The 24,170-nt window shown below is 38.3% G+C and overlaps 1 protein-coding gene across 10 annotated transcripts in view; it reads right to left on the bottom strand.

The window, feature by feature from the left end:
- CACNA2D3 (calcium voltage-gated channel auxiliary subunit alpha2delta 3) overlaps positions 1–24,170 on the bottom strand; it is a 414,102-nt gene that overhangs the window by 226,431 nt on the left and 163,501 nt on the right. For all 10 annotated transcript variants that reach the window (XR_009487851.1, XR_009487850.1, XM_059856396.1 and 7 more), the window contains one exon: positions 5,918–6,080. Coding sequence is in view for 8 of the 10 variants with exons in the window: in XM_059856396.1 (XP_059712379.1) it covers positions 5,918–6,080 (163 nt within the window). In the remaining 2 variants the exon portion in view is untranslated. The remainder of the gene's footprint in view (positions 1–5,917; positions 6,081–24,170) is intronic.

Here is a 24,170-nt window from a genome sequence, read left to right as displayed (position 1 = left end):
GCAGAGCTGTGATCTGACTATCTCTGCATGGGCAGGAAAAGAGACATTAACCTTGTACTAGAAATTAAAATTCTTCTGATGCAGGACTTGACAACTTAGTTGCAGAACTGTGGTCACAGAACTATCTTGTGTCCATAATATTTCCTGAAATACTTCAGTGAATCACACATATGTGTCAACATCCTTTGGTGTGAGAACAGACTGCAGCATTCTCCACCATGCAGGAGACAGATATATACACTTATAGAGATAGATTTTCATTTATGTCTCCATACATATGTCTTTTCCTCAGACATTCACTAGTGATGAAAACAAAAATACACCTAAGATAAAAAAGAGAATTTAAAATTGGAAAATCTGGGAGTTTTATCCAGTAGTTAAGTTTGAACTCTTTGCTCAATGACTTTGAATAAGTACAAAAAATTCAGTGGACAACTAAGTCTTGCAAAGCTGTAGAATGCACTTAATTTCACTGTCAGCTGTATTAATGGGATGAAGGTTTATCCCCTCGGAAGTGTTTCTCCATTATGAAACTGAGCAAGTAAAATAAGATTATATATTCAGTAAACTAGAAATGACAACAAAGGAAAAACCTCCCATTACTTTAAATCAACTTACATAAGCCTACTTCCCTTCTTCCCTTCTATTGCCAAGAAAATTGTTTTACTTTGTTGTTTTGGTTTCTTTTTTAGGCAAAACCAAACATACTTCTCAAGATGCATCTGATCTGATCCAAACAAAGAAATTATCCTTTCTCCAATCGACCTCTTGGCACATGTCTGTCTCCTCCACCACATCTCAGAGATACTGTCTGGGGCTGCTAGATAGAGTCACATATGCTCACCCTTACCCTACTTCTGTCAAAATACCCAATGAGGAAAGTCAAACTTGGCTCATTCTATAAGGCATTTTTATTTTTAAAAACATTTAGAAAGGCTGTCTTTGGGTGTATAATACTTTAGTCTAAAATATCAATCTTAGACCAAATATGGAGGAAAAGACATTGTAAGATTTTATGAAATATAAGGGGGTTAGAAAAAAAAAATATACATGAAAAAGCTCTCAGGCACAGAAGACTCTCTTCAGTTCTAAATTTCTTACTGTGAAGAAACTGTTGCACAGAGAAATAGAGTTTAAAAGGCAAGGAGAAAGTGCTTGCATCCTGATATTTTTGAACTTTGGAAAGAGAACCTGGGCTCTTCCCCTTTCTACAAACATAAAGCCTGCCTTGTCATACAAACAAAGGCCAACTGCAAATTCTCAAATCCAGGAGTTGTTTCCAGCTAATCCCGAGACAATGGATTTCCCCAGGTGTTTTCTGGATTTTATACACAGCTACTGTAAGTGGATGAGATCCTGCTGTGTGTCACCTCTGGTACTGTACTGCTCTAGGCTTTGCTTTTCAGCAGGTGCCATAGCTTAGAACTGTGTCACCAAGACACACTGACCCTCACCTTGGCTTTGGTTTTCATCTGCATTCCTCTGAAAACCACATTTATCCAAGTGTTCATAGGCCTCTTCCATGGAAAAACTGCTGAGTGAAAGCTCAAAAGCAGAAAATATGTCATTGCTGTCCACAAGAAGGAGTAAATATGAGGTGACAGATTTAGGAACAAAACCCCAAAAAGTGGAGTAGGTTCTTCATCCCAGATACAGCACATACTTTGGACAAAGAATATGGGATCTTGGTTACCTATATTCTCATATTAACAAAGGGTAAAATGCTACTCTATTTTTCTTTTATACACTGTCAACATCTGCAACATCAGTTTTGAGTCTTCTTTTATCATTTCCTTGTGCACATAAATCCATTCTAGAATCTTTCTCTCCCCAGTGGCAATCCTAACACCATGCTCCCCGTGGATGGTTGCCAGAAAGCCTGGCCCACATTCCAAGTGCTACTTTTTAATTATATGTCACGTTCCTAGATTCTTCTAAATATACTACTGTCATCTCAGAAAGTAATAAATCAAAGTTTGAAGCCATACAAACTTTAAATTATTAATCATTTTTTCATTATCACTAATGCCTTGTACAATAGCTGTTTAAAATGTACTGATTGACATGTAGAAAGTTTTATCTGAGTATCTTAGGAATGTGTAGCTGTGGAAGTGTACATGCAAGATATGTCCAAGACAGCAGCACGTCCCAAATCCTTTACATTCTAAATTAATAGGAAGACATAAAAAACAAGACCTATGAGAACTCATTTTGTGCCTCTATCTAACCAGTATAAACTTTTTTAATAAGAGCCCAGCAGCTGAATAAAAGAGTGCCTTATTTACACCTAGACTCTGCCTTTGCATTGCCCAAACCAGATCCAGATTGATTCTGTACTTCCAAAAAATTGAACTTTCCTTCTAACATGCCTTCTCTCTTCCCATGGGGTGCAGTCCTCCAAGGACAGGCTGCTCCAGCCTGGAAGCAGGGCCCCCTCTCTCCACTGGTTCTCTCATTGCATCACAGCCTCCTCCAGGCATCCACCTGCTCCAGCATGGTGGGTGGATCTCCGTGGATCCCCATGGGCTGGGGATGGATCTCTGCATCCCCCCTGGATCCCCAGGGGCTGCAGGGGCTCAGCTGCTTCACCACGGTCTCACCATGGCCTGCAGTGGAGTCTCAGCTCTGGCACCTGCAGCACCTCCTCCCCCTCCTTCTCCACTGACCTTGGTGTCTCCATGGTGTTTTCCTCACATGCTCTCACCTCCTCCACTTCTCTGACTAGGAGACAACTGTGTGCAGTTTATTTTGATTTTCTTCTTGAATATGCAATCACAGATGGTACTGCCCTCTCTCCTTGGCCCAGCCTTGGCCAGCAGTATGTCCCTGTTCAGAGCCATCAGGGATTGGCTCTGCTGGACATGGTGGAAGTTTCCAGCAGCTCCTCACAGGAGCCACCTCTGCTGCCAAAAACCAGGCCAAGCAAAACCAAAACACCATTCTAAGATGTGGAGAAAGCAGGGAATGCAGGTGTGCAGGAGAGGGAAATGAAAAATATAAAAGCAAAGCAATAACTAGACCAGCTCTTTATATCTTGCAATGATGATCAAGAGCACTGTAAATGCAAAGCTGTGATTCTTTGTTAAAGTCATTAGTTTCTCTTTCCTTCTGTATTACAGTAGGTGCATGCACTCTGTACTCCAAGATGGCACTAGTATAGTGCCATCTTACAGATTAGGTTGGCAGCTTTTTTATTGGGTCACATTTTCCTTTTCAAAATGTTCCATGATAAATTTTCGTATCATAGATTTGATATTTATCTTATTTTAATTTTCTTGATTTCATCATAAATGTAATGAAATTTGGTTTCAGGTCTTTTATTTTCAGACTCCAAACTTGGAGGTGTCCTTAGAATGAGAATTATTTAATCCTGTTGTTGCCATCAATATTTTTAAGCTTTTCTATGAAGAGTCTGAAAGAGCCAGAAGATAAATGAGGAATAGCAATATGTTTATGTGCCAAGATTTTTAAGCCAATCTCATTTAGTGCCCAGTTTAGGGATTGTGCACTTCAGTGATTCCACAGCTGGGCAGCATCACTGTGATTGTGGAAGTTGACCAGGCCAAACCTTTTCCCAAAGATTAACTGAGCCCACAGTTGTGCAATTTGCAAATTAATGGATCCTGATTTCAGCCACAGGATTTTTACAATCTTTGGCAACCAGATTGTAGAGCCTGGTATTAGTAATTAACTACAGAACAACTAATTAAGCCTTTAATCATCTCTTGAATAAGCTAAATGAACTGAGCTCCTGTGGTCTCAGTCCATGGCACATTTGTCAATTCTTTGATGAGTCCTGTGACTCCTCTCTGAACCCACTGCAAATTATCAATATCTGTACAACTAAAAAAGCCAAAGTTAAGGAAAAAGTTTAGAATTAGCTTATTTTTTTGTCCATGTTGACTCAAGAACGCTGTGTTTAACTACTCAGTGATCACACTGGTCTGTTTTCAACTCTTAGTTCTGGCTGTGGTTCTCCCTAGTAATGCAATAAAATAAAACATAACCTGGAAATGAACAACAGGCCCTTTATAGAGAAATGGTATTCTGCAGACACTTGGTTTTAAACCTATCAATGTCTATTGCTTGTACCCTCAGGTTAGGATTAAATTAACTTGTTATCACCCCTCTGCATTACAGAACAGGGCAACAAAAAATTGAAGTATATCATTCTCTGCTTGGTAAGAGGACCATTTCCAGACATTGACAGGCTCCAAACAAGATTATTATGTTCATGTGCAAGGAAAATGCCAGTAACAAACCAGATTTTTGCTGTTGGAATACATTCAAATGATTTAGAAATGCCTTTTTTTTTTCTGCAGCTGCATAAAGTGACAATTTTGGATGGTCCGAATTATACAAAGTAGAAACAGGAATCATCACAGAACTCCATCTTCCCCATAGCTACAGAAAATCCCTGTATGAGAGGCCAAGCCAAGATGTAGCAAGCCCTTGAACTTTGGCCTTTAACTAGAAGTAAACAGCATTTAAAATGCATTCCATACATAGCATGAGCACATATCACATACCTGAAGGTTCTTTAGTTCTACTGCTCTCACTAACTACTCAGGATAATTTCCTTCTCCAAAAAAGCACAGTTGCCTGACCTCTATATTCCTTCCTTTAATTTTTCCTCCTTAGCAATTCTGGAATGAATTAATTTATAGACAGGCTTGATTAAATAAATATTATCACTTGCACAAATAAAAGTCATTTGGTATCTTTAGAAGCTATAAGCATTTTCCAAGTCTTTTCAAAATATCCTGATTAATCATTTCACAACCTTTCAAATACTCTCTAGGAAGATTTATTTTTCATCTCCAGTTTAAGACTATTGCAGGAGTTTTGGTTTATCAGGATTCTCAAGTCAGAATCCTAACTTTGAAAAGAAGCTGCCATATCCTCTGCTTCTCTTACTAGACCAACTTAGCTGAGTTAATTCGCCTTATTACACAATATCCTTGCACGAGTTACCACAATTGCTAGCCTGGAATATTAAGAGGGAAGCATTTAATGTCCTTTCAGATGTCTTTTAAAATAGTTAAAACACAGAAGAGGAGCCAGATAAGGAGATTAGGCAGCTTTCTACAGACCAGGGACAAAGATACTGTCGATATTGTTGGGAAACTTTGGCACTTTCCTTCTAAATTTTTCTTTTGTTACTGGCTTGAGAAAAATAAATACATAGGTGCACTTTCCTTCTAAATTTTTCTTTTATTACTGGCTTGAGAAAAATAAATACATAGGTGCTGCATAAACACCAATTCCTGCTGTCTGATTAAAGGGAAGTGGCAAAAGGAAAATGAGTAAATGTATATCTGAGTTTAGTTTACATTCCAAATTTTTAGACCGAAGTGCATCACTTCAAACACCTAATGTTGCTGTTTGCTAGTACAATGTGCACTTACATCAAATAGGGGAGTAGAAATTATTCCTTCTAAATACTATCTGCAGAGTTTGTGTATAGAGCTAGAATAGCACACATACTGCTAGAAATATTCTCAGAAGTTTGAAAGCATCAATCTAATAAAGTATTTCCCTCCACCTATCCTATATCTTTCAAAGACAATTCTAGATCTCAGCAGGGGTAGAATTAAACTGGTGACAATGTAAGCTCTGTTGATTTGAAGATTCTGGAAAATAATTCACTGGAACAAACATATTCTGCCATACTCTATGACAGAATTCATGCAAACCTCATATGCAAATCATTAACCTCATTAAACTGCTAAACTGCCTCAAAACAAAAGATATTACAGAACTGTCATACTTAAAACATTCTTCCACAGAAAATGTCAGTATTATTGCCAACTGGAAAACACAGATAATACTCAGTTAATCAACAGCTTCATTTTTAAGGAAGGGTGTGCTTTTGTTTGGCCAGTGGAATGATGAAATAGAGCAGCTCTTTCCTTACCCTTGTTGTACATGTTGGTGGGCACTTGGACATCACTCAGGCTGATGTTCACAGGCAAGTTGTTGAAGTGGTCGTTTGGCACCAGGATGAATTCCTTGCCCAGCTCCAGATAGTTCCCTTCTTCATCTCGTTCATTTATGAGCACAGCATTGAAGTATTCATACTGCAACAGAAACCCACATTCCCTGTTCAGAATGCACATTCAGCACCAAAATGAGGTTTGAATGGTTCAGTACATCTATCAATCCACTGATTAACATCTCCAACCAGAACAAGAAATTTTTATCCTCTCTCAGATTCCCTCTATACTCTTTGTACAGGTACATTTATGAAAACAGTTTTATCAATACATCTCAAGAAAACCCCATATTGTTTCAGTTATCTGGCTGCCCTGAAAATATTAAGCCCAGTCCAAAAAAAGCTCTAATCATAAACAATATTTGTATTATTTTTAATACAAAGCTTTCTAAATTTAAATATTTTTTCTGGATGATTACTTAATTATGAGTTCTGTTTAGCTTACTTCCACCAGATCAAGAACTGCTGTCAGTGCTGAACTTAGTCCCTGACAAACTGAAAGTGTTTTTACTTCTCAGGAATATTCACTGCAGCTGTAGATGTGTACTCAATGTGTACTGACTGACATATCCTAAAATTATTTGCTTTACACTGAATTTTAGGAATGCACATCATAGCTGGCCTTCTAAAATATGCATACTTTAATCTGGATCTATAAACTTAATAGTGACTTATTTTGAACAAGAAATAATTGCCTGCCTGTTACAGATTCCTGAAGACTATTTGGCCTATTTTGTACAGAAGTATAACCAGACAAGCAAAAGCAATTTAGATAAAATTATTGATATCTTTATGACCTAGTTCAACCAGAAATTTTACTAAGCTTTGAAAGCAGCAAGCAGTACAGCCTATTTTTTAACCTTTTAAATCCCTTAACCCTTGGCAACACTTTGTGATGTGCTTTCTAATTGGAGGAGGCCAAAGTTTAGTGTCTTTGAAGAATCACATTAGTTTGAGTTCCTGCCCTAATATCCATTTGAGAGTAAATGCACATAATATTTAAACATAAATCTGTGTTTATTTGATGCTAAAGTATTCTGTACTATAATAAGCAGCAATATACTGTTCTTCTTGAACTGAACTTAAGGTATGTACCATGGAATAATTTCTACAGAAATTCACATATAGACTTGGTAATTCCATGGATGTCAGTTTTATTTCCTATGGCTTTTATAATACTTTGTTAATAGAAAGAAAAAATGGGCAAATTTCAAACAAGGATGTCAGAATGTACTTGAAATCAATTCTAAACAAGCATTATTTAATTTCATTCTGTGGATCATTCCCTTTTCCAGAGAAGCTAATTACTAGGCAGCCTCTTTCATCAAGTTCTGTAAGTGGCAGAGCTAGCCAACTACTAAAATCTGCTATATTTCAAAAAAAAAAGGAAAAAAGAAACCACTTATTTTACAATTAAGAATTTTTATGACTGATTGTTTCTTCATTTGATTTAGTATTCATTGATTTATTGGTCTGAGTCTGTATTTTCTCTGAGTCTGTATTGTCTCAATTCTACCAGTGTATATACAATAATATGATTTATGTTTGGGGTTTTTTTAAAAGCATATTGTAGCATAGAGTAGTCCTTATATTATTGCAGATTATTAATATTTTCCTGTTGAGTTTGGGGTTTTTTTCTGTTTGATTGGGGCAGGGTTGAGGGGTTTGTCTTTGGCTTCTTGAGGGTTTTTTTGCAAGTGAGAAGTCTACAAAAATAGCCTATTTAAGGCAGTCCTGCACGTTCTAAGGATTAAAAATCAGGTAATGTATGCAGCTCAAAAATAGTACTGAAAAAGATGAGCATTTAAGCAGAGCTGTTATACAATGGCTTCTTTTGGGCTCTTTCTTTGCAAGGAAACTATTGAGTGTGACAGCTGAAAGGTGATAGAAAGAATATTAAAAATTACAGAAAAAATATAAAACTAAATCCATCTGCCATTCTGACACTGCATTTGAGATAAAGCCCAAGGGAAAGAGGATAAAGTCCTGTTTGCTGACAACACAAATACTCTACCTAAGCTCTTAGAGAAAATGACTTCAATTTAATCTTGTCAATGGAGGTCAGTCTTTGATATAACCTTAACTAGGTGAGTTCTGAGTGCACACAACATAACACACCAGGAAGTTATTAGTCTAATAAATAATGAGATAATTATCCAGGCTAGGAGCAGACTCAGCTCTACTGTGACTTGTCCAACAGATGAGTTTACTCCAACCTCACCTGGAGACCTGCAGGTGAGTGAGGAAATCTCCTTCGTGGCAGCTGTTACATGAACCATTAGAACTAAAAATCAGCTTTTAGACTTTAGTGCATTTAGATTTGCTCAAGTAAATACTTTGGGGTTTTTTGCTTGCACATTCCTTTGCAGTATCTGCATCATTCTGCATGTTTGATCTGACATTTTGAAAGCCCACACTGTATCATAATAATAAGACAAGGCAAATTGAAATCTCAGTTTTCAGTTTTATCCCAGTAAAGTTTTCCTAGTGCAGGCCAGTATAAAGGGATCAGTGCCCAGCAGAACAAGCACTGGACCGTTCTGCCCCAGCAGGGAGCTGACCATCTTTGAGACACCCCAAATAATCCTATTGCTGACAGCCTGCAGAACCCTGGGCTGCTCTGCCATACCCTGTAAGCACAGGAGACAGAGACTTGTGGGGCTGTTACAGAGCTGATCACAAAACTGCTGTGCAGCATCATTCCTGCTGACAGGCAGAAGCAAGCTTGTTTTAAAATAAAGATACCTTCAGCCACAATGAAAAAACATGTGCTCTGTGCTCCTTTAGGATGGCTGCCAAAGATTTATGTTAATTATGACAAAAATTAATTTTCTCAGAATATATAATAGTAAACTAGGCAAGTGCAAAGTTTGTGGCCTGCAATGAGAGCTGCAGGAGAAAGTTGGAGGTGAGACGTGATCTGCAAGGTAAGAAGGAAACTTCTTCAAAGTTCTCTATTCCAGCTTAGCCACTTATTTTGGCAGGATGTCTCAGCTAAACAAGCACCTTGATACAACAATGGATACTTGTCTGAAACAAAACTTCAGTAATTTAGATGCAGTATTGAAGAGTATTGCACAAATCTCACAGAATTGCAGTGTTGCACAAGACTGATGTTCTATATTGCCTTTTACATTTATCCCTCTGTAAATAGATATCCAGTGATGCCTAAATATTTTATCAAGTATTTGTTAGCATTGTAAACAGAATATTTATTTAAACATAAATTTTTACTATTAAACTTAAAAAATATATTATAATGCAAACTGTCTTTGCAACTTAGACAGTATTTGGCTTAAGAGTAAACAAGTATCACTTTTTATCACTGCATTTTAAAATAAAGTGTTTTAGTTTTTAACAGCATGAAAGAATGCAAGCCACAATTTCAGTTTGCTGTATTTTTTTTCTACACTGTAGAAATTATTTTTACCAAGACAGCAAAAAAAGTCTCATTCATAGAGCAAGGAGGACCAGGAAGGTGTAAATGGGAATGATTTGTACTAATGAGGCAGCATTAGAGCAATATTTGGTTACACTGATAATTCTTAACTACTCAGGAACCATTTTCAAAGTGTTTCTGTAACTTTGCAGCTCATCTAAAGAGAAAGCTAAATGTGTCTGAAAAATATTAAATTAAGGAAAGTTTAGGGCATTTGCATTGAGCCTCAAAAGGCTAGAGCATCAGAGAAAATGAAGCAGCAGCAAATAACGTGGAAAATTAGGGGAAAGCAAAACCTTCCATGAAATAGCACAGACAGCTGGAAATGTACAATATTTCAAACATCTATGACAACTGCCACAAAATAGCTATTATCATCAGAGTTTAAACAAAAAAGAAAAAAGTTTATTTTCTCAAGACTGACAAATAAGAGACATCTTATTCAGGAGACCAGAAAGGTTCATGATATGTGAAAAGCAAAATGAAGAAAGTTATCTGTTCTGAGGGAGACTGTCCTGGAGACAGCAATCCCCATTTTGGTACTTGAGTTAAAGAAGAGACAAACATCTGAATGCATATCTCTTTCTAAGGCCCAAAAAAAATCTCTTCTGGCAGTTGTCCAGTAAGGACAATCTATATTTTCAAGCATATGATTAAAGCTCTTGTATTCAATAATTTGGTCTGTTTAGCAAGCATAAAAGGTCATTAAAAAAATAGCCTCATTCAATAAAAACTTCTGAATTTTAAAAAGCTTTTATGTTTGAGAAAACAGCATCTCTTGTTGTAAGAAACAGTCTTTATAATTTCCAATTATTCTCTGAAGGTTCCTCCTTGCTCCTCTGTAGGAACATCCAGCACTTTTTTTCCCCTCTTTTTTGTGTCTTTATTCAGCAGCAAGGCTCAAAGTACACCTGGGATTTGAAAAGTTGTCATCAGTCCCATTTTAATTATGAAAATAGTACAGAAACATTACTTGCATCCTTTAAAAAAACTTGATCTGTTTTCTACATAATCAAATTAAGATGACCTTCCCCCAGGCTATACATTCCATCCCAATATGATTAGCCTATTAAAATTGCCATAAAAGAGAATAAATAAATAATACTTCATTATAGTATAAAACCTATTGTAGCAGTAAATTGATAAGGCATCAAGGTCTCAGACTTGTAAGGATTAACTGATTCACTGAATGTACAAATTATTATGATGGCTATTTTAAATCATCCATTAAAGTTAAAAAACATCACTTTAGGTTACAAGTTTCAGATGAAGTCTCCTTTTCCTTTACAGATAAATAACTTCAAAAATATTTACTTTTACATGCAAAAGCTCAAGTCTCTTCTTTGTCACAAGACTGAACAAAAACTCTTTGTTCACTAAAATTTAGTAAATGAAACAAGAAAGGAGAAAACACTTATTTAACAGGCTTTTGGTTTAATATTTTGGACACCTTGATTAGCCTTACTGGATATCTATCTTTTTGTTTTTTTAGAAGAGCAAATATTCAGTGTGCTCATTTTCATACACATAAGAAACCTCTAAGGAATACTTTCTGCTAAAGACCAAACCAAATCCCTACTCTGGGGACATACTAATTTTTTCCCTTCTCCCAGTGTGTGTAGGTTAAAAAGATTCCAGTTGCATGGAATAGTGAGTTCAGAGCCAGGGACCCTGATCCTAGAGATGCAGCAAACTATGGAATAAAGGTCATGAAAATTCCTAGAGCAACGTTAAACCAGGCTTTCATGACTGAAGTGAATCACCTTGCAACCAGAGCACAATGATTGTAGGGTCTGTGCGTTTGTGGAGGGTGAGCATTTCAACCACACAGAATCACCCCCGGGCTCAGAGAGCCTGCAGCCCAGCCAAGGAGCAGGCAAAGCCTGCAGCCCAGTCACTGTCCAATGCTGGGACAGGGTGAAAAGGCAAAAAACCCCACCCTGGCAAATCTAGCAGTAGGGCAGTGTGGCCCTTGCTGAGGCTTGTCATCTCCTGCACACGCTGCTGTGTGAGCAGGACAGGAGCACTTTGGGGCTGGGGCAGCCCCTGCTCAGCTCCCTCCTGCTCTTCCACCTTGGCCTCAGCACAGCAGAGCTCCCTGGGCTCTGCCCTGCAGCTGAGGAGGTTTCTTCCCATTCCTGATGGACATGGCCAAGGGCTCTGCACTTCCTGCTCCAATTCAGGAACAGACCCTTAGGAGTGGCTCGATTTTCTTACTAATAAACATGAGAGGTTTGTTGGGCTTTATTTAAACAATACTTTGGAAACAGCAGCAATTAGCCTAAAACTTGTCACTCCAAAAGGAAAAACTTTGCAAGATCAAAGAAAACAAGGGAAAACTAACAGGTCTAACAGACTAACAGGACTTCTGAAGGCTTGAGGATGCTGAGACATTTTTGAACACACTTGTATCCAGCTTACAATTACTTCCATCCTGCAGTAGATTTGATCCTCCCTTTTCAAACCAGGAAAACCAAGATAAAACATTCCACAGTAATCCATTATTAGATTCATAATATTTTCAGCACATTAAAAACCCTCACTATGGGTCACTTTACTTTTTAGGTTAGAAGTAGTATCCCACTGATATAGGTGTGGCCAAATCACAGATGCAGAATACTTAGATTAAGCAAAACATTCCAACAGGTAATTAGGATGCCTTTCTTCTAAATTCCACTAACTCAAATATTTCCCAAACCAGTTTTATGGGGCTGATCTTTTTAGACAAATTATACCATATGTGTATCCTTTCAGATGCAAAAAAACCTGCTACATTTTAATTCATTTTAATACCATTTTTATTACTAGCAAGAATCACAGGATTTCTTCATTTCTCTTTAAAGCCCTACAGCTAATACCAAGCTAATGAACAAGCAGGATCAACAACTTCTGCAAAATAATTCTGTAAAAGAGAAGAGCAAAATGGCAGACTTGCTTCAAAATCAAAGCACTAATATATTCTGATGTTTTTCATTTTACCATGAGGTAACCAGTGAACAGTGCTCAATATAGAACATTAAAAAAATACCATCCATACAGTTTAAAACGTGCTATAGAGATAGAAAAGCAAACTATTTCACAAGCAGATAAGATGAAAACTTTTAAAGTGAAATCAGTGTCAGTCTGTGCATATTCAGCTCATCTGACACATTCAGGTTGATGACAACCTCAAGGCTGCTTCCAATTATCAGCAGAGACGTTATGTGACTTCTCTGTGCCTTTCTACAATCACATGCCCTAAGTGCCTTATTCCTACTTCCAAGCAGGAAGAAAAAAATATTTCTCAAGCTCTGCATCTTCTCTTTGTCCCATGAGAAGCAACTTTAACCCAGACTCCTCAGTCTAAAGCGTGGATGTGTTGCAGCTCTGTGCCCAGCAAGGGCTGTGCAGCCTCCCCAGCACGGCATGCTCAGGGACAGGACAGCCTGTCTGTAACCTTGTGCTGGGCTGGGGGTTCACAACTGCTCCCAAAAATACAGAAAGCAACCAGCAGTTTGTATCCAGCAGGCAACATTTGAACACTAACCGTGGCCCTGAATGATGAATTAAACATGTACTTTACCAGATTTATTTTTTTCAGACCAACAGGGGATAATCAAAATAATTAAATAGTGAAGAACTAGAACAGAATTTCATGGTGCTCACCACAATTCCATCTTTGTTTTGTTACTTCCAACCACCCACCAACACACAGGAGGTTAAATTAATATTATTGACTACAAAAAGGAAAGCAAAAGAACACGTGCAACATTATTGAATTTATTTGGGGGTAAAGTGAGAGATGAGATGTTGAGCAACTGAACATATACAAATCCTCTTCAAATGATTAATGACTCTCTCAAGCAATATAGAAATTTGGTCAGCTAAGCCCACAGTTGAAATAACAAAACCATGATGATGAGTTAATTTAATAAAAGAAACACATGTCTCTAGAGTAAAGGGGGAAGGACAATGGCATCTATTTTATTCATAAAATAAGTTTGAAGTGTTTAAAATCATCTCACAGGGTATCACAGAGTATGCACATACACTTCTCTGATTCTTTATAATTTTTTTTGGTACTGATTGTACAAATAAAGTTTAGAAAAAGACACAAAGAAAATACTTTTTCATGTCACACACTAAGTTTTTTCTTGACTCCATTCAGCAAGCATGAGTCCTAGATACAGAAATTCAGAATCCACATAAACCAGCTGAGGCAGGTTTGCATCAAATACAAGTTTTTATTTGCCCTAGGGAGAGAGCTGGGAGACAAAGGAGTTTGGAAAGAGGGGCAAGTTAAGAACCTGGATATTGAAAAATATCTGTGTAGGTAAATGAACATCTGCACACTATTCCCATCCTGAACTTGTGAGAATAAGTGAGAGGTAGAGCCCAAGAGTTAAGTTTATGAAATACAAAAACTGTCTCTTTTATGTTTTCAACTTCTAACCATTTTTCACATCAAGCAAAGACAGGCCAACGATGATAAATATAACAGCAGCAATAGAAGAACATATTACACAAACTGAATTTGTCAGAGCAACATCATGAAACTATCTGGAGTCTGGACAACAATTTCTTCACTATATTAAATTCTCAGATGCTCACAGAACAATTTTCTGAGATACTCACTGAGCTGTGGGCTGTGTTGCTATTGGAATCCTACTCACAACTCCAGAGTTATGGTCAAACCAGAGCACAGAGGGACACTGTGAATGCAACTGCAGAAACTGCTGAGACTTTCAGAAACACTACCACCATTTCCATGTTCCAGCTCTAGCTCATGTGGCAATTTTATCTATGCTAAATTAAAACAGATAAACACTTGTAGAAAAGCTGATCAGGCAAATTAAGTCAACCAGAGGCAAATTTCTAGTTTGGAACCCATCTGGGGGATGGATAACTGGTAGTTTTATCAATCATCTGCCCCACAATCCAGCTTGCTGCTCTGTCTTGTTTACAATCATTAGGAGTTTAGGTTCAAGATGCAAGAGAGATAACATCTCTCAAAAACTCTGAAGAATCCAAGAAATATTCCTAAGATGGGCTTTGCATGAGACATCTTCTGGGAGCTGAGGATGTCCCCAGCAGCCAGGGGCAGCCCAGACTGGGTACATCTTGTATTTGTGCATTTCCCTCAGCTCAGCAGGAAAGATCACACACACAGGGGCCTCTCAGCCATCTAAACAGTTTAAAAAACAATTTTTTAGCTCTCTCCAGTTACTCTCTCTAAACATCCTAATTTCCTATTTCACTGCTCCTTCCTGTCTCTCTGGTAAAGGATAAATTGAAAATACCAAGAGAAAATACAGTATCATTCAGTCCCAAGTGAGTCTGAAGTGCTGGTCTAACAAAAACCATGAAGAAGCCCTCATTCCTACCAGATGTTTATCTGAGATCCTGCATCTTTTGTTCAGGACATCGTCTGAACAACTACATTTTTAAGGGCAAATAGCATTTTTTTCTTAATTGTTACTATCTTCTTAATGGAAAAGATGATATACAGATCTATAAATTCTACTGCATTTGTCTACGTTGAAGGAGAAGAGCTGAATAAAAATATTATATAAATTTGTTAATTATGTTTGGCAGGAAAATCCTCCATTGCCTTTACATATTGATAGTAGAAATAAAGATTAGTGCTAATATAATATACTCCCTTATAAAAGAGATTTATCAGTTTTGAATATGTTGGCTCTGAACTTATTGCCACAGCTAAAACAATATTCATAAAAATATAAACATATTTACTGTTTGTAATGGTTATTTTCATAGATAACTACTACATTTAATGTATTTTACTCTCATGCTTGCTTCATTTTAAGTCTGTGACAAAATGTACCTGTATTACCAATAGCCTTTTCCAGGTCATAAGCCATCTATAACCACTGCAATTCAGTGTCATCTTGAACAAAAGGCTTAGCCAACAGGAAAAGGTATTTGCAATAATGAGAAATTTGTGAAGCTGACCCAGAGGTTATTAATTCAGGCTTCCTGGACATAAGTTTACTGCACAGATGACTTACTCTGTAGATTCCAAGGGAGAAATTACAGTAGATATTGTTACAAAAGTCTCCAAGTGCCAGAAAAAGATCCTCCCTCCTAAATAAGGTGCCATGAAAGCACTTCATTAGGCAATAGCTTGTCATTAGCGATTTTTGTGAAATAATATATGGCATGACTGGACCACACAGGGATCTGAACAACAATACCTACAATGGATCATGGAGAAACCCTGAAATGTAACACACATCTCAGCCATTTACTGATCTGTACTTTAAACAAACATAGAGACCTAAAACAGACTTATAAACTTCAGTGACATAAATATTTTCAAAGACAGAAAGGCTTATGCTAATGGATACCATCCAAAATGCCTAATGTAACACACATCATCCAGAAACAGAAATGTGCCATGAATAAATCCTCAGCAAACATTCAGGTACTCAGAGCACAAATATGAGCTTAGTTTTACCTGAGCTATATGCTGACACCGAAAATCTGCAGGGTTTGTTTATAGTAAAGCTGATTGGAAATAATGAAATGTCATCCCTGAAATATCTCTAATTCCCATTCTGAATATTACTGTATTTAGAAAGAATTTTACAACAGGAAGACTTATTATTAATACAAGATTATTTTCTAATCAGAAGAATGTCTCTACTTATGTATATCCTGTACTTTAACTGCTTTACAAATGACTTGCATATTTGTCAGCATCTTGGGTTCAGTTTGACAGTGACAAGCCATAAATACTTGAAGGAAATGAGACACATTTGATTAAAAAAAAAGCTTCTCCTCTCTGTTACAGCTCTGCAGAGACTTTGATGTGAATGTTGGGTGCTGCAGCTGAAAACAATAGCTGTTCATTTATCTTGGAGCATATACATGACTGAGAGACTAATGTGATACACCACCACTTCTATCTACAGAAGAATTAGGAGTGTTTGCATCTGCACATTTTAATACCCACTCCCCAAATCCTGTGTGTGACTGTGCCAGAGAAGGTGAAATGAGTCTGATTTTTAGTTCTTCTCTGGCAGAGTTCAGCTCCCAGGCTCTCCTGTGAGCAGTGGCCAAAGAGCAAATCACCTGCCTGCTCTGCACTGAGGCCATTTAGAGAGAGATCAGAGTGCTGAGGGTTTGTGACCCACACACAACACTGGCATCATCCAAAGTTCACATGTTAAGCTGGGGTTTCTCCTACCTGAGCCTCACAGTAATTACTGAAAGGCAGGACTCAGGCAAATAGCAAAAAAGAAAACAGCCCTGAAAATACAGCCAGCTTCATGATTCCCCATGGAAAGCAGCAAGATTAGTTCACCAATGTTTTTTTTCCCAATTAGCTCTGATATTCTTGTTTCTCAAACCTTTAGAGTATTTCCAGAGAGCCTTTGTACACCTCATCACACTGGGCAGATCTGAATGCTGCAAGATGGCAGGTGAGGAGATTCACCCTTCCTATCTTCTTATTCTATTCATTCTTTTGTTTCTACTTTTCTTCAATCTACTTTATAACAAATTCACAGGAAACTGAAGTAAATGTATCTATCACCAGGCTGCCAGAAGTAAAAAAATCAGATAAAAATTAGAAACTGACTTACACCTGCCTCATTGGAGTCTTACTAATTGTGCCTCTGCTATTAACTGCAATTTAGTAGGTTAATGAAGTTGGGAAATTTTAATCTTGTTTCTGAAACTCAAAATTTTTCCTCCCACTTCAATTTTTCCTTCCCCAAAAAGCAAATTCTCTTACTTCAGATCAGAAAATCAAGCTTATCTACTTATTTCTGCAAAAAAATCTTGCTGAAACTTACGCAGTTTTTCATGAGATACTGTTATTTAATCATTTTGTTAAAAGTGCAGGGGAAAAAAAAAACATAGCAAAAATCAGCATTATATAGATCTCATGAGAGAGACCAGTCTTGATTCCTGAGCTGCAAGATGGGAATGATCACATTTACCATACCTGCAGAGCTGAAACTGCCTGATGAAAAATCCCCACAGCATTACCTGCCCCGCAGAGCATCGCTGGTCCTTCTGTGCCCTCAGATGCTCTGTCTGGTGTGTCCCACCTGCACAGCACAGAGCAGCACTCCAGAGTCCCTGCCCAGCTCCCCACTGACCACACTGACCCAGAGCAGCTCAAACTGCCCACACCTGAGAGCAGCACCTGCCCCTCCTGCACTTCAGCTCCCACTTCATCCCTGTGGATGAAACCTTCCCACTCTAATTCCAGGCAAGAGCAAGCCTAGCAACATGAAGAACTTAACTCTCTCAGCCTTATCTCCTGAAATAATTTCACCTCTGTAGTCAGGCCACGCTTCTATTTTCAACAGCAACAAAATAATTACACCTGCCTGTATCTCAAAGCCTGGAGAAGACTCTTCATTCGACCTCACGGTCACAGGCAAGATAATCAGGGCATCATTAATTCAGAATGATTAGACAGTTTCCTAACATGCTGTTGGTATGTATGAATTTGTCCCACTTGTGTGGATCCAGATCCTTTAGCATCCTAGAACAGCTAAAAAACCCCAACTTTACATTTTACATTTTCTATCAGGCCAATAGCTGAAGCCTCCCCACGAGTCACAGAGGTTGAGTAGCTGGGGACAATCGAGTGTTGAAATTATAAACGTCAAAAGGCTGTGATTCACTGAAATCAAGCGCCTGGGTTTCATTTATTTACATCAAGCTTCCACATTTCTGAGCCATGGTTTCACCCAACTGCTTCCCTAGGAGTGTAAATCACCATCAAAGTACAGAAGAGCAAGTCTGCAGAACATAACTGGGTTTGAAGATGACGCACAGCAAACAGTTGCAAAAGCTCATAGAGGGATTCATTGTTAGAGCTGCTCCAGTCTTGGAAACATCTCCACATTTTTCCACAGTTTATGCAGGAATTCAGAATGTTGCAAGTATATAATTAGTAATAGATGTGATTAATTCATAGTGTGGGAAAATACAGAAAGAACTGAAATAGAGCTTTGTGAATCTCCTTTCTCTCCACCCAAACTGCAATCAAGCATATGCCTATTGACTCTCTGAACATACTGCCAGAAACCAATTTTGGAGCTGGCATTTTTCTCCTCTGGCTGCAATACTGAATGTTTCATTTTTCAATGTCACACTATTTACCATGCACATATTTTAGCCATATCATTTCACAGTATGGTTCTGGGGATGGTTGGCTCGCAGCTTCTCCGTACCTATTTTCCTTCATTCTCTTTTCTTTCTCACCAGGGTGTTTGCCAACTCTTATCTGTCTGTATTTGTAAAATAAGAACAAGCTATTATCAGTCCTTTGAAAGGCACATAGCACAGACTTCTAGGAAGAAAATCTGCAGGTTTCATCTGCATGGTTTGAGAAGAATCAGTTTTGATTTCTGCTCTGGCTCACTCTGGATTGTGCACTCAGCTATGCGTCAGGACCAGAGCTTCCAAGTTTACTTGTAATGCTGAAAACATGAAACCCAAACCATTTTAGAGTTTGATACACAACAATAAATCAATCCTTAGACTCCCGCCATGAGGCTCAAATTTGCTTGAGGAGTTCTGTGAACCTTAGCAAAAATCTGATGGAAATTTAGCTTTTAATGATAGCTGAAGTCCATCAGTGCTTGGCATGGCTCCACGAGTTCTAACATAAGGTTTGGAAAGGGCTGGCAAGCACAGTCCCTCACTGGTGTTTACTTACCTGCAATCAGCAAAAATAATACATTCCTAATGTATGCTCAGTTTCTGAATTTGGTGTCTATTTCACCATGCTAAAATTAAATTTAAGTGAAAGCAAGATGACAGAGGAAAAAAGTGATACAGGGAATAAAGCATGGGAAAAGGAATTATTGCTTTAGTTCTTCTCTGCCCAAAATTCCACATGCCTCCTGAAAAGATAAGTGAAATGGAAAAAATAAATGCCTGGTGACTTAAATATTTAATTCTCATTCTCAAACCTTACATTTGGCTTTAAATTTGGTGTGACCTCTGCTGTGATTAAGTACAACTATGCTGTACAGCACAAGCCAGGGCAGCCACTTTCTTAATACAGAGACAGAAAAGAGTGACCTGGAAGCTGTTACCTTGCCTACACAGGACTGTGCCTGAGTTAATTAGAATTATTATCAGGAGAGCCTTTGACCTCGGAGGCAGCCTTACCCTACACAGATCACCTGCTATCAAAACCCCAGCCAGCAGCTTCCTCATGGCCCTGGGGCTGACCACACAGACCACAAAGGATGTCAGAGAAACCCTGGATTCAGGTTTTTCTGATCATGTTACCCAACAGTAAGTTACAAGGGTCCCTTTAAGGTGTCCTGTGCTGCCCATTTCTTACTGTGATTCACTAAAAAGAAGCATTCCATACATCAATTACAGAAAAAAACATTAATAAACAAATTATATTGTAAATGACATATCATAACACTAAGAGTGCTCATAACACATTCCTCATTCTAATCATAATTTCCTACTCTGATAATAACTACCATTAAGTTGATTTTAATATAAATTCTCCCTAATCCCTTTCTATCAAGGTTATTATTTTTGTCAGCTAAAAACATATAGATCATTGATTATATCCATAAGCTCTTTAATTATTTTATTGTTGTCATTCTGTAGTAACTATTTTTGAATGAGGTTCAACAAATGTAGGGATCTAAAAACTGAAAATCTCTCTCTTAACCACACTTTATATTTTTAGTCCACATTTATCTGGCACTTATTGGCCTCCAAGTTATATATCTACAATAAGGGGGGAATAAACCTCCTTGTCCCAGTATTTCCCAAAAAAAAAAAAAAAACCATGTCATGTACACTCTCTTAAATTCAGTGGTTTTTTACTTTTCCAGTTTTATTTATAAAAGGTTATGCTTACTGCAAATTCTGTCCTGGAACAGACTTTATTAGATTAAAACTTATTTCCTTCAAAATGTCTGCCCTCCTACATCTGAGGAAAGCATCCTGACTTAATATTGGAAGAGAAGGAAAAAAGCCCTACTTAATTAGGGGGGAAAATATGCACAGAGCCCCCTCCATGACATCAGACACCCTTTCATCCCTCTATGGCACAGTCCTCTCCCATTCTGGGGCTCCCCAGGAGGAAACTGCAGATCCAGCTGCAAGCCCACCGAGCCAGCCCTGCCCTGCAGGCAGCTCCTTGTGCCCCCAGGCCCAGCTGTGCCTGCACTTCTGACTGCAAGAAATACTGCAGGAGTTGGGGTGCAGCTACAGGACTGGAAGCCCTGTACCAGAGCTGCCCCTTCCTCCTTTCAGTGACCCCAAAGGTGGAAGGAGCAAGGTCATTCATTGCCAGACATTTCCTGACATTGGCAACTTGCCCAAGTCAGGGTAAGGAGACAGCACCTGAAGCTCACCCCAGAGAGGAAAACTGTACTGGATACTCACACTGCTTTGTTTTGGTGACAAGTGCAGGTGTAGGAGGTGTGCTGTCCTTGTGCCCCAGCTGCTGGGAGAGCTGAGGATGGACACTGTGGGGAGCAGGGCTCCCATGGGAGAGGGACACACCTCAGGATGCACAGCAGGGGAGATGACTGTGGTGTGAGGGAGCTGCTGTGGGGTCAGAGGGTCTGTGCCTGTCCCAGGAGTTGCTGATCCTGCAGATGCTGGCTCTTGAGCAAAACTGGCATCTGCAAATCCTTGACATGGAGCTCTCCAAGCAGGAGCATGGAATTACTCTTGACAAATGGAAGGGCCAGCCCTTGTCCCTTGGGAAGGAGGAAACCCAACACTTTTTCCCATTTCTGTGAGCCAGTATGGCTCTGTGAGGGGTTTATAGTCTCTAGATAACCACGTGGGCACGTGCTTCAGAAAAGCTGATACAGAGTCTCTTTTCACCACCACCACTTCAATATTCATAGGAAAGGGAAGTAATGGGGAGCTTATTGGGAAGAGTTTACAAAGGAAAGATCTGCTAGCAGAGGAGAACGGAACTGCAGAGTGACCTCTCATAAAGAACTGCTATGGGCCCCAGTGAGTTAATGAAATTACAGACCAATTTAACCACATCCCTAAACTTGCCCTTCAACAACTGCATGGTCAAGACATTGTATACAAACAGAGAGGTCAGCCTTTGCTAATGACCACAGAAAGCTTCCCCAGAGCAGCAGTGCAGACAGGCTGCAGTTACAGACTCAGGCGCTGAGTCACGGACCGTACCCTTCCCTACATGTGTAAGGCATTAAGTGCTCATCACAGAAACTTAAATAAATTAAATCATTCCATTGCAAATGACAAAAAGGGAACTTTCAAGTTGCACAGTTGTTATTCACAGATATGGAAGCAATAAAGTTAAGGTTCCACAGGCAACCTTAGCTATGGACTTGGGTCTGCATGCAGTGGGGTTGTTAATTTCATAAACCACTAATAGTTCTGGGTTTTTTCTTAAAAAGAAGATAATGATACTTTTTTTTTGGCATACAGTCTATCAGCTCTCAATAAAGGTATCCCTACTGTATTTAAATAATCCTTTTTACTGACATGTCTTTATGCACTAACATGTTTTCCCTCTATTCTTACATTTTGATGTTCCAGAATCACATTTCTCTCCACAGAGCTCAACCCAAAACCCTCACTTCTAAGAAACTGAGCAGAGTACAAAAGGTTTTATCCATGGATCTATCCCTCTGCATTCTTGTACTAATTCACAGCATCCAACATGAGCAAGAAAATGCTCAGATAAATCTAAATCTAACTAAAGTGAAAGTGCAGGAGGTCTTTATGCACCTATAATCTTTCATTATTATTCAGCCATCTTATTCACAAGCTTTTGCAGGTTACCTACAGAATATATATGTCCATCATTCAAGCAAGTGAATTCATCAGCTCTGGCTGCTATCCAGGTAAGCTTACAGTACACAGAAATCATCTTATATATACATTAAAAACTGAAAAAGAGCATTTGATTCTGAACAGAAAACAGTAGAATCATCACAAGGTCTATGACAAAGTCACACAAACAAGAGAACAGCTTCAGTCTTGCCACAAAAGAAATTTAAATTTACTATTGTGCAGATAGAACATTACAATTTTGTTATGTTGAAGGTTGTAGGGATTGCGTTATTGTTTAAATTTTTCCTCTTTTGTCTTAAATAATCTGAACATTTTTACACTTATTCTTCTTCAACTACCTGGCTAAGAATATGTATGGAATTTACATGAGAAAACTGGGGAATCTACAGTGAGGCAACTTTCTTGGAAATCCTATGACAAATGTAGTAAAAAGGTTATCAATGGCAAAATCTGAATATACAACAATTTCAAGAGCTTCCTACTGTATCTGGTATAGAAAAAAAAAAGGAAAGGTGAAGTTCTTTGGAGGATTTTTAATAAAATTAGATTCAGATGTTCTTATAACATAAGTGGCTGTGAAATCAAACATAGATTAATATTTATGTCGGAATTTTTGGAAACCCACCCAAAGAGAAAAATGAGATAGAGCACAACACAGCTATGCAAGAGTCCAGCAACAAAAATATTGTCTAGGAATAGCTTTGAAATATTTATAAACAAGTGTAGCATTACAGCAGAGGGAAGGAAAACTATAAACAACAGGGTCATATTGTAAGTTTAATTAAGAAAAAAACTAAAAGGCAAAATATCTGAAATACCAAAGGAACATCTTTAAAGGGACTTAAGGGGTGGGAGGGCACAGTTGGGTTTTTTAAACAGCCATAAATAGTCTCAGACTTGTATTGGGATGAGACAAGAGTGGCATCTAGTGGCTCCCAGCGTTACGGTGCTTCTGCCCTCTGAAGAGCTGGGATCGGGCCCAGAGCTGCTCTGTGCCGTGCCCATTGCAGCCCCCTGGGCTGGAACTGAGGGTCTGGGGGGTCCTCAACAGCAAAACTGGGCAATGGAGGTGTGAGGAGGTTATCAAGTTAAGGCATAAAGTGAAGCGGTTTTATTCTCGGTTCATGGGTGCTGTGTTAGGATCTTTGCTTAGAGGCAGCTAGGTGGGATTTTTGTTTTAATCTGGCAGGAATAAATTGGACACTTTTTAAGAATATGTTCAGTAAAGCTGTAGGACTAATATTGGGTTGTTCTTCGTGTGTGCTTGTTTACTTACACCTGATTTCCAACTATGCTAACAGAGCATCTTCTTACCTTGTGTACTCATTTGGCCATATTTTCCAAAATTTACTTAACACTCTCATGAGTTACATATTTTTAGCATGAAAATATAGGAAAAGAGTTTCCCAGTTGAAAATTTTGGAATTTCCTTATGAGAGTGCATTTGCAGGAATGTATTTCCAGAGAACCATTCAGATCCCCTGGGGGAAGCTCACTTGCCTAGGAAAAGGGTACAGTATTATGGCATTAGGGAGACTTGATGAGTTTTTGATCCAGGTTCCATTTTAATTACGTATTATTAATCATTTTGCAGTTGGAAAAATCCTCCATTGTCTATGTATAACTAATTAGGAACTCATGTTTCTTAAATTAAAGAAATGTGTAGAGGTTTCTTTTGCAATGTGGGGTTGAGCTGAGAATACATTGCACTAGAGCATAAATTTTCCTTCACAGTCCAAAAACTGTTCCTCCACAAAACAAATATACAGGAAATTAAATTGTGTATTATATTCCAAAACTGCTGTGAGACACTACAAACATTCAAATATCACCACTGAAAAGGCCATTTATGTAACTTCATCTGCTTTGCATTTGCCATGCTTATCTGTTTGAAATGGTTTTCTGATAGTAAAAATAATTTCTCTATTAATCCCTGCACAGAGT

Source organism: Haemorhous mexicanus, chromosome 11, assembly GCF_027477595.1.
Source record: "Haemorhous mexicanus isolate bHaeMex1 chromosome 11, bHaeMex1.pri, whole genome shotgun sequence".
NCBI classification, from domain to species: Eukaryota; Metazoa; Chordata; class Aves; order Passeriformes; family Fringillidae; genus Haemorhous; species Haemorhous mexicanus.
Note: the sequence above shows the minus strand (reverse complement) of the source record. Positions and strands in the feature narration are given on the sequence as shown.